The sequence below is a fragment of the Haemorhous mexicanus genome, chromosome 25 (genome assembly GCF_027477595.1).
Source record: "Haemorhous mexicanus isolate bHaeMex1 chromosome 25, bHaeMex1.pri, whole genome shotgun sequence".
Lineage (NCBI taxonomy): Eukaryota > Metazoa > Chordata > Aves > Passeriformes > Fringillidae > Haemorhous > Haemorhous mexicanus.
The window spans coordinates 3134939-3151549 of NC_082365.1; the positions used below are offsets into that span (position 1 = coordinate 3134939).

Sequence of the window (16611 nt, forward strand, 5' to 3'; positions counted from 1 at the left end):
TTTAATTCAATCCTTCCTTTTGTGCTTTTAATTCACCTGAGAGCAGGTGAATTAAAAGCAGTGAACTGGAAAAGCTCAGCATGAGGAGGTGGCCAGGCAGGCTCTGACAGGGACACAGGAATGTGGTCCCAGGGATAAAATTGTCACTGTGTCGTCAGCTTTCCAAGGAGCTGCCCAAAATCTCTTCTCCCCAAATCAGGACACCCCAATCCTTCCCTGGCAGTCCCTGCTCCTCCCTCCTGGAATGTCCCACCTGGACCAAGTGATGTGGAGCATCAGGTTGTTCATTTGAGCATCTGCAGCCAAAATTTCTCCCTCCTGGCCTCCTCTGGGGCATGGCCTCTCCCTGCCTTGCCAGGATCCCAATCCCACTGGGATCATGGCCAAAACCTCGATCCCACTGGCACAGAAGCATCCAGAGCAGATCCCTGTCCACTCCCAGAGCAGCCCAGAAAGGGGATGAATAATTAACTGCATATGACACAAAGAGTAATAAGAAGAGAGACAACACCTTTGTGAGGCAGTGGAAAAATAACTTATTTAGAGAAACACGAGCCCCGCGATATTCCCGAGCCGGATTGGTTTTCCAGGAGCCCTCAGGAAGCCCTGAGCCTCCTGCCTGCAGCAGAGCAGCTCCTTTTCCTCAGGGATGGGCTCCAGAGGGGGGAGCTTGGTATCATCCCTGCCTTGTCCCCAGGGATCTGGCACCTCCTCCCTGTTTTCCATCCCTTTGGAAGCCCCACGGGATGCTCGGGGCTCCTGGGAAAGAGCTGTTCTCACCCCCCCACAAATTTCATGCTGAATTTTCCACCCCTTCCGTGAGGAGCAGATGCTGGATGGGTCCCTCGTGGCATCACTCAGTCTCAGCAAGTGCTTTTTGAACAGCTATTGGTGATTTTTTATTTTTGTTTTCTTTCCTTTTCATTTTTCTTGTTCAATTAATTAAGTTTCTGCAGTTCTGCCTTCCCTTTTCCTGCCCTGGTTTTTCACCCCGTGGACCCTGCCAAAGCCTGGCACACAGAATTTCTCCCCCCTGCACCCCCTAATTCCCCCCAGGAGCAGCCTGTGGTGGCAGGGGACATCCAGAGAGGCTCAGTGGGACCTTGGGACAGGCTGGGAATTTGCTGCTGGCTGCCAGTTCTGCCTGGGGTTTGTGGCTCACCCCAACAGGAGCACTGCCAAGGGGTCACCCCCACCTGGGCTTCCCACACTGGGGACAAACCTTCCTTTGCAGGTCAGCTATTTGTGATTTTCCCTCTCCCCAGCCTCCCACCCCCCTCCCCGTTCCCGGTGAGTTTGGGATGAGCCCGGCATCCCCTGGCAGCAGGGAGCCAGGGTTTGGTTTCCATCTGTGCTCCAAGAGCCACGGGGCTGCCTCTGCTTTGTGGGCACAGAGCTCTGAGCTGGAGGAGCTCCTTCCCTGGGGAACATCCCTGCATCCCAAAAATCCTCTGTCCTGTGTGTCCCACGGAGCTCTGAGCTGGAGGAACTCCTTCCCTGGGGAACATCCCTGCATCCCAAAAATCCTCTGTCCCGTGTGTCCCACAGAGCTCTGAGCTGGAGGAGCTCCTTCCCTGGGGAACATCCCTGCATCCCAAAAATCCTCTGTCCTGTGTGTCCCACGGAGCTCTGAGCTGGAGGAGCTCCTTCCCTGGGGAACATCCCTGCATCCCAAAAATCCTCTGTCCTGTGTGTCCCACGGAGCTCTGAGCTGGAGGAGCTCCTTCCCTGGGGAACATCCCTGCATCCCAAAAATCCTCCATCCTGTGTGTCCCACAGAGCTCTGAGCTGGAGGAGCTCCTTCCCTGGGGAACATCCCTGCATCCCAAAAATCCTCTGTCCTGTGTGTCCCACGGAGCTCTGAGCTGGAGGAACTCCTTCCCCAAAGCCAGGAACATCCCTGCATCCCAAAAATCCTCTCTGCCATGTATCCCACAGAGCTCTGAGCTGGAGGAGCTCCTTCCCTGGGGAACATGCCTGCATCCCAAAAATCCTCTCTGCCATGAATCCCACAGAGCTCTGAGCTGGAGGAGCTCCTTCCCTCGGGCCGCGGGTTCCAACAGCCGGGATCATCCCTGCATCCCAAAAAATCCTCTCTCCCGTGTGTCCCACGGAGCTCCTGGCTGGAGGAGCTCCTTCCCCAGGGCCGGGATCATCCCCACATCCCGAACACCCTCCCGGCGCGGAGCGCGGCTCTCGTTTGCCCCCAAGGTGTCACATTCGGGGCGCACCCGCCGTGCCGTGCGGCCGGTGCCGGTGCCGGTGCTCGCCACGAGGACGTGCTGGCGGCACGTGTGACAGTGGCACTGCCGGGGCCGGGGGAGGCGGCAGCAGGGAGGGCGCACGGCGCCGGCAGCGTGCCGGAGAGCTTTCTCCTGATCTCCCTAATCTCCTGCTGGTGACCCGCCAGGCAGAGGCGGGCACACGGGAATTAGCGGCCGCAGCGCCCAGCGAGGCCCCGGCGGCGGCAGCAGCGGCCGGGGGTGTCCCCGGTGCCCCCGGGGCCGCGGCTCAGCCGGTGCTGGCGGGGCACATCCCCCCCGGGGGCCCGCGCTCCCCGGCGGGGCGGCCGGAGCTGGAGCTGGAGCGGGGCGGCCGCGGGGTGCTGTGCCTGGTGCTGCCGGGGAGCTGCACGGACTGCGGGGACTGCGGCATGGTCCACGTGCAGGTGAGCCCCGGGGGCTCCGGGGGCACCGGGACCCCGCGGGGGGAACGGGCGGGAGGAACGGCGGGGCCGGCCGCCGTTAGAGGGCGGCGTTACCGGCGACCGTTTGTCCGTCCGTCCGTCCGTCCGTCCCTCTCTCCGTCCGCCTCTCCGTCTGTCCTTGCGCGCTCCCGGCCGCCTTCTCCCCGCGTCCCCGGGGGCTGGACCCGTCACAAGTGTCACCAAGTGTCACCCGTGCGGGTGCTCAGCCCGGTCCGGACCCGCCGAGCGTCCCCCGCGGGTGGTGAGAGGCCGGACCCCTCTGTCGGGATCGCTGCCCTCCGTGTCCCTCGGCAAGTGACAGCGCCAGCTGCCTCCGCTGGCCGTGTCCCCCCTCCGTGCCCCTCCCCGAGCAGATGCTTCTCCTGTGAGGCCCCGGGGGCACGGGGAGGCAGGGGGGGCTTCCTGCCGCACCTCAGGCCGGCTCCTGAGCTGTGAGCCACCCGTTTTTATAGCATCACGACCCAAAAGTGCCATTTTCTGCTCCAAACTCCTCTCTCCATGCCCCTGTCCCCGTCCCAGGAGGGTGTCCAGTGTCCTGGGGGGGGACCTGTCCCTCCAGCCCCAGCGCTGCTGTTTTGCTGCCTCAAGGGCAGCAGCCCTCGAGACGCAGGGCGGGATTCATCCCGCTAAATTTAGCTTCCCCCCGGGTCAGCGGCTATATCGGGGCCAGACGGATTACAGGGAGCAGGGAGAAACCCGGAGTTCCCGAGCACCCAGCCCGGGGTGGCCGTGCCCCGTGGGGACGGAGGGCTTTGGGGTGGCCGGGAGGCTCTGGGGTGGCTCAGGGATGTCAGGGAAGGTTCAGGTCCCCTGCCCAGCTCGGCCCCGGCTCCCTCCAGCCCTCCTGGCGTGCAGCTGCCTTTGGTTCCTGTGGGAGGATGTGGTTTCTCCTTCCTGCAGCTCCGGTTACCTGGGCTCAGTCATCATCTGGGACAGGGACCGTGTGAGGATCGGCCCCACATCTGACCCCGGGCAGAATTCCCCCCGGCAGGAGCCTTCCCTCGCTTGCTGCCTCAGTTTCCCCAGTGGGAATGCAGAGCCAGCCCATCCCTGAGTTTGGTGAAGTGTCTTGGATCTCCTCAGGAGCATTTTCTGGCATATCCTGGGATTTTAACCCTTCCCTCCCAGGGGTTAAAATCGCAGGGAAGGAGGTGAAACAGGCCAAAGGGAGCAGAGGGGTGGGGTAAAGCTGCCCCCCTGCACCCCCCAGCCCCTGGGACATCCCTTTGCCAGGGATCCCAAGGGGTGCTGGGGAGCACTGAGGTGTGGAGACCCCACAAATACCAGGGGGTTTGGGAATTTCTGGGGGGTTTTGGGTTGCTGACCTGGAACTGGAGGTGTGAGAGTCCAGGTGAGCTCCCACTCCCCACCTCCAGCTCCCCACGTTAGCAGGGGGATGAGTCTGTGAGGCAAGGCTGGGAGCACTGGGGTGCAGAGACCCTACAAATGCTGGAGATTTTGGGGATTTTTGAGGAGTTTCTGTGTTCCTCACCTGGAACTGGAGGTGTGAGAGTCCAGGTGAGCTCCCACTCCCCACCTCCAGCTCCCCACATTAGCAGGGGGATGAGTCTGTGAGGCAAGGCTGGGAGCACTGGGGTAGGGAGACCCTACAAATGCCAGAGGTTTTGGGGATTTGGGGGAATTTTTGGGGGTTTTGGGTTGCTCACCTGGAATTAGAGCTCCAGGTGAGCTCCCACTCCTCACCTCCAGCTCCCCACATTAGCAGGGGGATGAGTCTGTGAGGCAAGGCTGGTGCTGGGAGCACTGGGCTGCAGAGACCCCCCCCCCCCATTACCAGGGATTTTGGGGATTTTTGGGGAATTTCTGTGTTCCTCACCTGGAACTGGAGGTGTGAGAGTCCAGGTGAGCTCCCACTCCCCACCTCCAGCTCCCCATATTAGCAGGAGGATGAGTCTGTGAGGCAAGGCTGGTGCTGGGAGCACTGGGGTGCAGAAACCCCCCCATTACCAGGGATTTTGGGGATTTTTGGGGAATTTCTGTGTTCCTCACCTGGAACTGGAGGTGTGAGAGTCCAGGTGAGCTCCCACTCGCCACCTCCAGCTCCCCACGTGTGGCAGGGAGATGAGTCTGTGAGGCAAGGCTGGTGCTGGGAGCTCCTTCCCGCGCTCCCGTTGGGATGAGCGCTTTGGAACGAGCAGATAATAGCTGGAAAGACAAAGAGACCCGAGATTGCTGCTTAATTAATTCAGGAGGAGAAGAATATCAGACTCTGCTACTGATTCACCCCTCACGAAGACACATCGTGTTCCTCAGCCTGGGTGACATATGGCTGTTGATTGCAGCCCACCAGCAGCTCCCGCTCCCGGCAGGCAGCGCCGCGATCCCGGGGGATTTGGGGGTGGATGCCCAGGGTGCAGGGCAGGATTTGGGGCACAGGGTTTGTGTCCATGCCGTGATCTCTCCAGCTCACCCCTGCTGCTCTGGGCTGGGAGCAGGATTTGGATGCAGAGTCTGGATGAGGGTCCTGTTTGTGGCTCCTCACCTGGCTGGGGTGTGGCTCGGCCTCTCCCTGTTTCCCCCTCAAATCCTCCGTGCAGAAGCTCCCAAAAATCCCCCCTGGCTGCACAAACCCTGCTGGAGGAGCTGAGCTGCTGGGTGGGTTAATGCTGTGTCGGGGTCACTCCCTCCAGAGAAAACAACACCAGGAATTTTTCCAAATATTCTCCAAGCGTAGGCAGGGCCCTGAATGGCTTCACCCATGTGTGCTGCTCAGTGAATTGTCCCTTCAGAGCTGTCCCTCTGAGCCCAGGGCACCCATGGGTGCTGCTCAGTGAATTGTCCCTTCAGGGCTGTCCCTCTGAGCCCAGGGCACCCATGGGTGCTGCTCAGTGAATTGTCCCTTCAGGGCTGTCCCTCTGAGCCCAGGGCACCCATGGGTGCTGCTCACTGAATTGTCCCTTCAGGGCTGTCCCTCTGAGCCCAGGGCACCCATGGGTGCTGCTCACTGAATTGTCCCTTCAGGGCTGTCCCTACAAGCCCAGGGCACCCATGGGTGCTGCTCACTGAATTGTCCCTTCAGGGCTGTCCCTCTGAGCCCAGGGCACCCATGGGTGCTGCTCACTGAATTGTCCCTTCAGAGCTGTCCCTCTGAGCCCAGGGCACCCATGGGGGCTGCTCAGTGAATTGTCCCTTCAGGGCTGTCCCTCTGAGCCCAGGGCACCCATGGGTGCTGCTCACTGAATTGTCCCTTCAGGGCTGTCCCTACAAGCCCAGGGCACCCATGGGTGCTGCTCACTGAATTGTCCCTTCAGGGCTGTCCCTCTGAGCCCAGGGCACAGGGGACAGAGGGGACAGGCCCAGCTCAGAGGATGTGGTGTGCAGTCAGGAAACGCCGTGTTCTGCATGGCATGGGTGGGCACGGAGACCCAGGAGCTTCCCAAGGGAGAATCCTGGGATCTTTCCATTGCTACAGCAGCACTTCTCGAGTGCCCTGAGCCCTGGGGGTGGTGGCAGTGTCCCAGCTGTGATGGGCACCGGGAGCAGTGGTAGCTGCTTGTTGGTTTGTTCCCTTTGGGAAGTGCCCGTTTGTTCTCCTGGCACACTTGGAGGATTGGGATCAGCCCCGTGGCACCCCAGCCTGTTCCTGCTCTCCCCCAGCCTGGGCTGCTCCTTCTTGGAGCCTCCTCTGCCCCTCAGGCTCCTCGGCCATGGGGGAGGGGGAGGATCCACAGCTCTGCCCGAGCCCTGCCCTGGCCCAAGGACACTGCTCCCAAATCCTCTGCTGGGTGGCTTTGTGAGTGTCCCCCCTCCCTGCTCTCCTTTCCAGGCAGGGATTTGGGATGTGCAGGGGGAAGGGGTGAGGAGCAGGGTGGGACCTGCAGGTGGGACCCCCAGAAGCTGCTTGCTCCGGACTCCAAACCCACCCAGGAGTGGGATGCTGAGGAGCAGTGGGTTTGGCAGATCTCCACCTGCATCAGCATCCCAAAATCCCATTTGCAGTTTTCCCAGCCCAGTCAAGGAGGGTTTTCCTGCTGGTTTTAATTCCTGCTTCTCTGTGCTTAGCCTAGCCCCAGGCAAAGCCAAGCCCAAGCCCCAAACCTGCCCTGCACAAGGGGACCCTCCTGGTGCCCAGACCAAGGCTTTGGAGCTGGACCCTGCCCTGCCCAGGAAACCTACCACAATTTTGTGGAAAATCCAGGGGTTTTCTTTGCCTGGGAGCTGGTGCTTATTTCTAAATTTGCCTCGTACAGTCAGGCCTGAAAAACAGCTGCTGGGGGGGGAAGGATGATGGGGAGTGTGACACCAACCTCTTGGGTAATTCCCTTGCAGAATTCCCTTTTTCCCGTGCCAGGAGGGGTTTTGCATGCTGTGGAAGGGAGTCTGTGCCCCTGGGAGGGGAGATGCTGCCCCACTGCTCTGCCTCGCTGGGCTGGGCCCTTCAGCAGCTGCAATTTTGTTGTTTGCAATGATTTGTTAACCCTGGGCCGCTCAGCAGCGAGGCTCTTTGTTGCTTGCAATGATTTGTTTCCCTTTCCCTGGAGCTGGGGAGCTGGGAGCGGGTGTTCTCCTGGGAATCCAGCACCTGAGGCCCTCAGTGAGTCCCAGAAATGCTCTCCAGGGCTCCTTGCAGCAGCCTGCAGCACTGGCTCTTCCTGAACATCCCAACCTTTATCAAGTCCTCACTCCATCAGCCTCCCCTGGGACATTCCTGCTCCTCCATCTTTTCCCAAGGCCAGGAGCAGGGTCTGTGAGCTGGCAGGGGCTGTGGGGGACATCGTGGTTCCCCCTGGGACGGGTGAACCACTCACTTCCCAGCCCCAAAAACCACGGGGGGGAAGCAGCAGGGCTCTAGGGCCAGCCCCAGCACCTTCAAGAGGGAACTGGCGAGCAGGAGGGGTGTTTTCCACCGGGTCCTGTGCAGCTGGTGATCCTCCTGCCCTGCTGAGACAGCACCAGAGCCGCGGGAAGTGACCTCTGCCCGCTGTGCTAAAAGCAGAAGTGATGCTATGGCAGAAAGCAGGACCGAGCTGACCGGCCCTGGTCACACCAGGGGCACCCACGGGGCTGGGCCAGGCTGCTCCATCCCCCCCTGGCAGCCAGGGATGGGCCAGGAGCCCACCCGAGAGGAGAGGAGCCCCGGGTGCTGCCGGTGCCATCCCCGCGGTGTCACCGCCCGGCCCCCGGGGCAGCTCTGCGGTGTCACCTCCCGGTGCCCGCGGCTCCGTGTGGCACCCTCGGGAAGCTCTGCCCCGTCCTGGCCCTGCCCTGGCACGGCTGAGCCCCGCACGGTAGGCACGGCGGGGTTTTGGGTGGAATTTCCAGGGAATCTGCGTTTCCCTGTGCCGGTGGGGATGGGTGGCAGCTGGGGTGGAAGGGAACGAGGATTTTGGTGCTGGGTGTGTTCTGCCGTGGCAGAACGGGGTCAGTGCCACCCCCTCTCTCCTGGGGTGACAGGGACAGATCCAGGTCCTGGTCCAGGACACCTCCTGGTGTGGCACGAGTGGCTCATTCCCGGTTTTTACTCCCTCAGGCCACCCAGCTCCTTGCTCAATGACAGGATTTTTTTTCCCCCCGACTGTTTTCACTCGCATTTTTCCTTTCTGGACGCCTCCCCCTGCCTTTCCCAGGCTTTTCTGTCCCTCTGTGTGACACAGCAGATGACAAGAGCCCGTCCCGACCTCCTGCGTCAGGGCACAGGCAGCGTATGGGGCTGGAGGCGTGTGAATATCCCGGCACGGGGACGAGGGGGGGTTTTGCATTACAGCCCTGAAAGCTCGGCTCTCTGGGAGCTGTAAACAGCTCGGGCAGATTTCCTGAGTCGGCAATCCCGCCGGAGCGAGCGCCTCCGTCCCTGCGCGCCGGGAACCGCGGGGAGCGCTCCGGGAACGCTCCGGGAGCGCTCCGGGAACGCGGGGCCAGCCCTTAAGGGGTCCACGAGAGGCTTCTCCTCCTCCTCCCTCCCCGCTGCTCCCCCAAAACCTCGCTGCCATCCGCTGCTGCCTTCCCCAGCCGGCAATCTTGCCATGGCAGCCGGCAGTGCCCGGGCAGCGCTGCCAGCCTTGGGGACACCGCGGGGACACGGCCGGGCAGCCCACGGCAACTAGCCCCGGGGCACCCCAGCCCTGCCCGCCATGGAGGTAGGTCCTGGCAGCTTTTGGGGTTCGGCTGAGATGATGGGGAGGATGGTGATGGGCAGAGAGACCCACGGGGGGTTTCGGTGCCTCCGTTCCTCGGGGAATGAAACCAGAGAGTGAAACCCCCCCAGCGCCATCAGTGCCGGGTGGGAAACTGCTGCAGCTGGAAGCCTGAACGTTAATCCCTGCATTATGTAAGGAAAATTATTGTCAGGCTGGGGAATGAGTGCAGGGAGCTGCTGCCAGCCCGCTGTGCCCATCCAGGGGTGGCACAGGGGGGGACACGGTGCTGCCAGCCCCGGGCGCTGCTGCGGGCTCGGAGGGAGGGTGGCAATTGTGACTCAGGGCTCCTGCTGCTATTTTCAACACCTGGGCTGGGTCTGGTGGGAATAACAGCTCAGCTCGGGGAGGCACGGGGCTGGGAGCACAGGAGGCTCGTGGTGTCCCCAGTGACACCGGGCAGTGACCAAAAGTGCTCTGAGGAACGAAATAACTGCCCCCAAATCCCCCTCCCCCACGTCCACCACACTCCTGCATTTCTGTACTGGCCTTGGCCCCTCCCTGGTGGCATTCCAGGGCCACCAAGTGCCCCAGGCAGGGTGACACTTGTGCGGGGGAGCGGAGGGATCAGGGCATCAGCTCCCTGGATCTGCCCTGGATTTGGCAACACTTGTTCTGTTTTCTCCCTGCTGGAAGGTGCACATGGTCCTTCCCAGGGCTGGTTTGTCCCTGGGATGGATTTCAGGCAGGAATCACAGGGATACTTTGTAGGGAAGGTCCTTGCTGGGGGTGACACAGCCAGGGCTCATCCCGGGCGTGTCCCCTGGGCTGCAGGGCACAGAAAACAGAACGGTTCAGGGGGTGATGTCAGCGCCTCCAGAACTCGGCTCTCAACTTTGCAATAATCATGCAATTCCTTAAAAATGGGGCTGAAGCCAGGCGTGGATGTGCTGGGACAGCCACGGCCCTGAGTGGGGACATGGCCCCGAGCTTGGGGACACAGCCCCGAGTTGGGGGGACAGCCCCAAGCATAGGGGACATCCCTAAGCTGAAGGGACAGCCCTGAGCTGGGGGGGGGACACAGCCCTGAAGTGGGGGACACATCCCCAAGCTGGGGGGACATCCCCGAGCTGGAGAACACAGCCTCAAGGTGGGTGACATCCCCGAGCTGGGGTGACATCCCTGACCTAGGGGACACATCCCTGAGCTGAGGGGACATCCCTGAGCTTGGGAAACAGCCCCGAGCTGGGGTGACAGCCCTGACCTAGGGGACACAGCCTCAAGCTACATGACATTCCTGAGCTGGGGTGACATTCCTGAGCTGGGGTGACATCCCCAAGCTGAGGGGACATCCCCAAGCTGAGGGGACATCCCCACCTGCTCAGCTGCCCCCTGGGCCCAGCTGTCCCCAGCCTGCAGCCCCTCTAAGCCAGCCCTGCCCAGCTGTGGCCCCTGAGCTCTGTTTGCTCCTCTCCTCGGCCCGAGCCTTTTGCAGCTCTCAGCTCTGCTGGGCTCAGCTCTGTGGATAAGAATAATTTCCCTCCCCTCGTCCTGCATTCCTCCCGCATCCCACAGCAGCTCTGCCCTCCCAGCCTGCCTGGAAAACAAGCTCTGGAAAGCAGGGTTTGCAGCAGGATCAATTTCCTTTCATCTGGTGCCTACCAGCAGGTTTGCTGCATGTGGGGAAAGTGTGGCTGTTCCTAATCCCCCCCTTAAATCCCCGGCACAGTTGCTGGGATTTAGCAGGCAGGGCCTGTTAATGCTCCAGGGATCCACATTGTCTTTTTTGGGGGGGTTGTTTTCAAAGCAATAACCTGGTGTGCCTTCCCCAGCGTGGCAGGGGGCAGGGTTTCAGCCCAGCGCTGTTCCCTGCCCATCCCAGATGGAATCCCGTGGATAAATCATGGAATTCCAGGATGGTTTGGGTTGGGAGGGACCATAAAACCCATCCAGTGCCACCCCTGCCATGGCCAGGGACACCTTTCACCATCCCAGCCTTGCACACTTTTAGGGATGGGGCAGCCACAGATTCTCTGGGAATTCCATCTCAAACCCCACCCCCCAGTCAGGAATTTCTTCCCAAAATCCCATTTAAATCTCCTTTCTTTCCAGTCCAAAAGATTGGCTTCGCAGAGGGCAGCTCCCTCTTTGGAAACAGAGCTGGAGCAACTTTTCCCCTCCCCTCCCTGGCGGGTGTTTCCCCTTTGGGCCTCTCCAGAGCTGCCTTTTCCTTTGCCACGGTCACTTTTTCCCTTTTCTGTCCAGAGAATTGCACATCTGGGCAAAAAGTCTGTTTCCTGCTGTTTCTAATTTCTGCCTCGTGATAAGAAACCAAAGCAAAACCCTCCGTGGAGAGCCCAGCCTAAAAATAGCCTGGGAGTGGGGTCTGAAAGCCACAAGTTTGTTATGACTTCATTTTTATTTTTATTTTTTTAAGAAAATCGCCGCTCCAGACAGGGTGAATCCAGCTGGGATTGGCCTTTTGCTCCCGTCCTCCAGCCCTTGCTCCATCCCAGCATCACAGGAAAAGCTTTGGGGGGAAGCTGAGATGAAATCCCAACACCCCCAGACTCCCAGCAGGACACGAAAAACAACGAAAAAAAAAAGGAGATGGAAGGGAATAACAGGAGGGCTCTGGCTTTTCCAAGCCCCTGCTCCAGATGGGATTGTTCCCAAGCAGCATCTTGAGAGAACATTGCTCCCCCATTGTTCCCCCCTGCATTTCCTGGTGATAACACACTCCCAAGCAATGATCCCGCTGCTTTATCCCTATTAAAGGGTCAGCTGGGGAAAGTGGGATGGAAATGAGAAATTATTCAGGTCTGCCAAGAGTATTTAACTTTCAAGCAGCTCTTAATTAGAAGCCAGGAGCCATTTACACAACCAGGGAGGTTTTGCATAAGAATCTGCATATAAAACCCAGCAACTGGAAAGATTTAGGGATTTTTTAAATTTATTTATTTATTTTTTTTCCCCCAACTGGCCAAGCAGCACGTCCAGGTTGGAGAGCACGAGGCAGGGCCTGGGTTGCAGTCCAGGCTCTCCAAATGTGGCTCCAGGCCAGCGATTTCCTCTCCCAAAGCTCCAGTTTTGCCATCTGTAAAATGGAATTTTGGCATTTGTCCGAATTTCCTGTGGTGGCAGCTGGTGTTTGCGAGAGGAGCTCGGCACTGCCAGGTGAGGGAGCTTGGAAAAGCAGAGGAGTCCCTGCACCTGCAGCTCTGGGAGATGGAACTGTCCCCAGCCTCCCAAAAATTGGGATTAGGGTGGACAGCTCTGGGGTGAAATACCTCCAGGCTCAACCCCTGTGCTCTCTGCTGGATTGGGGAGAGATTTGGTGATGAATCCTGGTTTTCCTCACTCCTTTTTCCTGCCTGGCTGGAGAAATCCCATCTGTGCCCAAGGTGAGGGTGGAAAGGCAGAGGCAGGGGCTGCTCCTTGCTGAATTCCATGGGGAGAATCCAGCCCTGAGCCCCAGCTGGAGTTGGGGGTTGAGCAGCTGCTGTGACTTTTTAATGGGGTGACCCTGGGGTCATCTGGGTGTTCTGGGATCCCCTGGTGTGTCCCTGGGGTCACCTGGTGTGTCCCTGGGGTCACCTGGTATGTTCCTGAGGTCACCTGGGGTGTTCTGGGGTCACCTGGGATGTCCCTGGGATCAGCTTGTGTGCTTCTGGCATCACCTGGGGTGTTCCTGGGATCATCTGGGATGTTCCTGGAGTCTACTGAGATGTTTCTGGGACCACCTGGTGTGTCCCTGGGGATCCCCTGGTGTATTCCTGGGATTTGATCCCTGGGGATCCCCTGGTGTATTCCTGGGATTTGATCCCTGGGGCTCCCCTGGTGTATTCCTGGGATTTGATCCCTGGGGATCCCCTGGTGTATTCCTGGATTTGATCCCTGGGGATCCCCTGGTGTATTCCTGGGATTTGATCCCTGGGGATCCCCTGGTGTATTCCTGGGGTTCCAGCAGTGCTGGCTTGGCTGGGAAATCTCCAACCAACCACAAAACTCCCCCAACCTCTCCAGTCTCTTCCATGCATCCCCAGCCTGGTTCCCTCCCGTCCCCTCCCATTTCTGGAGTTTTTCCTCCCTCCCCTGAGCATCCCCCTTTCCTTTTTTTCTTCCCCTCCAGCTGGACAAGGGCGACGTCACCACCCTGAACCTGCCGGCGGGCGCCGGGCACGGCGACGCCGACGGCCCCGTGTGCCTGGACGTGCCCGATGGCACCCCCGACCCTCACCGCACCAAAGCCGCCATCGAGCACCTGCACCAGAAGATCCTCAAGATCACGGAGCAGATCAAGATCGAGCAGGAGGCGCGGGACGACAACGTGGCCGAGTACCTGAAGCTGGCCAACAACGCCGACAAGCAGCAGGCGTCGCGCATCAAGCAGGTGTTCGAGAAGAAGAACCAGAAGTCGGCGCAGACCATCGCGCAGCTGCACAAGAAGCTGGAGCACTACCACAAGAAGCTGAAGGAGATCGAGCAGAACGGCCCCAGCCGCCAGCCCAAGGATGTTTTCCGGGACATGCACCAAGGGCTGAAGGATGTGGGCGCCAACGTGCGCTCCAGCATCAGCGGCTTCAGCGGCGGCGTGGTGGAAGGGGTCAAGGGGGGGCTCTCGGGGCTCTCCCAGGCCACGCACACGGCCGTGGTGTCCAAGCCGCGCGAGTTCGCCAGCCTGATCCGCAACAAGTTCGGCAGCGCCGACAACATCGCCCACCTGAAGGACACGCTGGACGACGGGCACCCCGAGGAGGCCTCGCGGGCGCTGAGCGGCAGCGCCACGCTGGTGTCCAGCCCCAAGTACGGCAGCGATGACGAGTGCTCCAGTGCCACCTCGGGCTCCGCCGGCGGCAGCAACTCAGGGGCCGGCCCCGGCGGCTTGGGGAGCCCCAAGTCCAACACGCTGGACAGCCACCACAACAACTTCGACACCATCCTGGAGGAGCTGCGGGAGATCAAGGAGAGCCAGTCGCACCTGGAGGACTCCATGGAGGACCTGAAGGCCCAGCTGCAGAGGGATTACACCTACATGACCCAGTGCTTGCAGGAGGAGCGCTACAGGTAGGGACGGGTGGGTGGCAGGGGAGGTGTCACCCGGGGTGGCTCTTTGGGGACCACAAGCTGCTCTCCTGGCCAAGAGACGTGGGGAGCTGCAGCCCTCCTCACTGCCAGACCTCCACGGAGGATCTTGAGAGGTTTTCCCACAACCAGAGGAGGGTGGGAGGGGCTGGGTGGTGTCCCCAGTGCCGGGGGGGTCTCGGGGACACGTCCCAGCCCAGCTGCCCTGCGCAGGTACGAGCGCCTGGAGGAGCAGCTGAACGACCTGACGGAGCTGCACCAGAACGAAATGACCAACCTGAAGCAGGAGCTGGCCAGCATGGAGGAGAAGGTGGCCTACCAGTCCTACGAGAGGGCACGGGACATCCAGGTAGGGCTATGGGAGGGCTCAGCCCCCCTCTGCTCCCTCCAGTCAGGGGTGAGGGAGACAGCCTGGGCTGGGAAGGAGGGTGGGGCAGTGGGATCCCTTCTCCCAGCACCCTCCAGGTGAGGTTCTCCCTGTGGTGCTGTCACAGCAAGAGGCAGGTGACTAAGCCATGTCCCCAACCCCAGGGAATCCCAGACTGGTGTCAGTTGGAAGGAACATTAAAAACCACCCATGGCAGGGCAGGGACACCTTCCACTGTCGCAGGGAGGGGGCAGCCATAGCTTCTCTGGAAATTCCATCCCAGCTCCTCCCCACCCTCACAGGGAGCAATTCCTTCCCAAGATCTGTCCCTGCCCTCCATCCCCCCATTCCTGTCCCACCACGACACAGCGAGTCCCCCATGTGTGACCACAGCACCGGGCTGTGACAAGCCACGTGTGGACCAGCACAGTCCCATCCCAGTACAAACCCCCCTAGCAGCAAAAACAGCAGCAACAAACCAGGGGGAGGCACCACATCCCTTTAGGGGACATCCCTGGAGCCGCTGCCACCGCTGTCCCCTGGCAGGAGGCCGTGGAGTCGTGCCTGACGCGGGTGACCAAGCTGGAGCTGCAGCAGCAGCAGCAGCAGGTGGTGCAGCTGGAGGGGGTGGAGAACGCCAACGCCCGGGCCCTGCTGGGCAAGTTCATCAACGTCATCCTGGCCCTCATGGCCGTGCTGCTCGTCTTCGTCTCCACCATCGCCAACTTCATCACGCCGCTCATGAAGACCCGCATGCGCATCCTCAGCACCGCCCTGCTCGTCCTCTTCCTCTTCTTCCTCTGGAAGCACTGGGACTCCATCAGCTACTTCCTGGAGCACGTGCTGCTCCCCAGCTGATCCGCCAGCCCCTCGGGGGTTTTCGTTTCCCGACGAGGAGGGGGACACGGGGTGAGGGTCCGGAGCCTTCTCCGCGCGCTCGGCTCGGCTGCGCTCCCGGCCCTCCACGGCAGCCTCTTGGATCTGGGATCCCTCTGGGATGTTTGGAAGGGTGGGATGGGGAGCAAGGAGGAGTTTTGGAAGGCGCTGGCGATTTCTGGCTTTTTCTAAGGGGTTTTGGGTGGTTTTTTTTGGGTGGTTTATTGAAGGTCATCCTGAAGTCCCCGGGAAGGAGGAGATCTTCTCCAGGGGTCTTCAGTTGGTGGGATGGATTGAGCTGGACCAAACCTGGCTCTGGGAGAACTTCCAGCAGGGAGAGGAGAGGGCTTCATTGGGGCAGGATTTTCCCTTTCGGCCTTGGTGGCAAAAAGTCCTGGGACGGAGCGAAAGCAAAGCAGGCGGAGGTGGAGACAGCAGGGCCACCACAAACACGGCGGGACACACGCGTGCCACCAGCCTGTGGCACAGCCCGGCCACAGCGCGGGGCTGTGACACCGCCCCGCTGTCCCCGCAGGGGCTGGGCGCAGCCAGGGCAGTCAGCACCGGCACGAACCACACCCCCCGCGCTGGTTTCATTTCCTGACTTCCCAACTCTTTGGCTTTAGTCGATCCAATCTCTTCAGGGACACCTGGACTCGTCCGGCCTCTGCCCCGTGTCGTGTGTGCGTGTGCGTGTGTGCGGTTTTTAATTTAATTCCAGACTCTGTTTCCATTTGTGAATCAAAGCTGGTGGGGCAGGGGGAGGAGGGGCAGCCCTCCAGCCCCACCCCAGAGCACAGCATGCTGTCTCGGATGGTTCTTAAATTATTTCATACCTATATATTTATGTAATATATCTATACACACACATATATATATAAATATATATATAAAATACCTGCACAGCCAGGGCCTCCTCTGGTGCAAACAGCAGCTGCTCCACTCACTTTGAAACCCTGAACCCCTTGGCCTCAGGTGAGAATTTGGCCCTGAATGCTTTCAGTGGTGATTCCCAGGAGTGGCACAGGACTTTTGGGAGGGTTCAGGGTCTCTCTGTCACCTCCTCCGTGCTGCCAGGGCCGAGCCAAGCCCTGCTGTGGCCTCATGTGGGGGTCCCTGCATCCCCTCTTGAGCATCACAGCTGGGGGGGGATAAAGGTTTGATATCAAAGATAAGGCTCAGCCGAGCTCCAGGGCAGGAGCAGGGCTGTGCCCAGGTGGGATGCACAGGTAGGGTCAGGACGGAGCTCTGGAGGCTCCAGGGCAGGAGCAGGGCTGTGCCCAGGTGGGATGCACAGGTAGGGTCAGGACGGAGCTCTGGAGGCTCCAGGGCAGGAGCAGGGCCGTGCCCAGGTGGGATGCACAGGTAGGGTCAGGACAGAGCTCTGTGGAGGCTCCAGGGCAGGAGCAGGGCCGTGCCCAGGTGGGATGCACAGGTAGGGTCAGGACGGAGCTCTGGAGGCTCCAGGGCAGGAGCAGGGC

The 16611-nt window shown here is 60.5% G+C and overlaps 1 protein-coding gene across 4 annotated transcripts in view; it reads left to right on the top strand.

The window, feature by feature from the left end:
- TMCC2 (transmembrane and coiled-coil domain family 2) overlaps nt 1–15932 on the top strand; it is a 28485-nt gene extending 12553 nt beyond the window's left edge. The window contains exons 1-4 of one of the 4 annotated variants that reach the window (XM_059867617.1): nt 2506–2668; nt 12935–13869; nt 14101–14236; nt 14801–15932. In XM_059867617.1, the coding sequence (XP_059723600.1) occupies nt 2654–2668; nt 12935–13869; nt 14101–14236; nt 14801–15112 (1398 nt within the window). In that variant the 5' untranslated portion in view covers nt 2506–2653 and the 3' untranslated portion in view covers nt 15113–15932. Of the gene's footprint in view, nt 1–2505; nt 2669–7700; nt 7957–8472; nt 8806–12934; nt 13870–14100; nt 14237–14800 lie in introns of those variants that run through there. The other 3 variants (XM_059867616.1, XM_059867618.1, XM_059867615.1) reach the window with 3 other exon arrangements.
- The last annotated feature ends 679 nt before the right edge of the window (nt 15933–16611 follow it).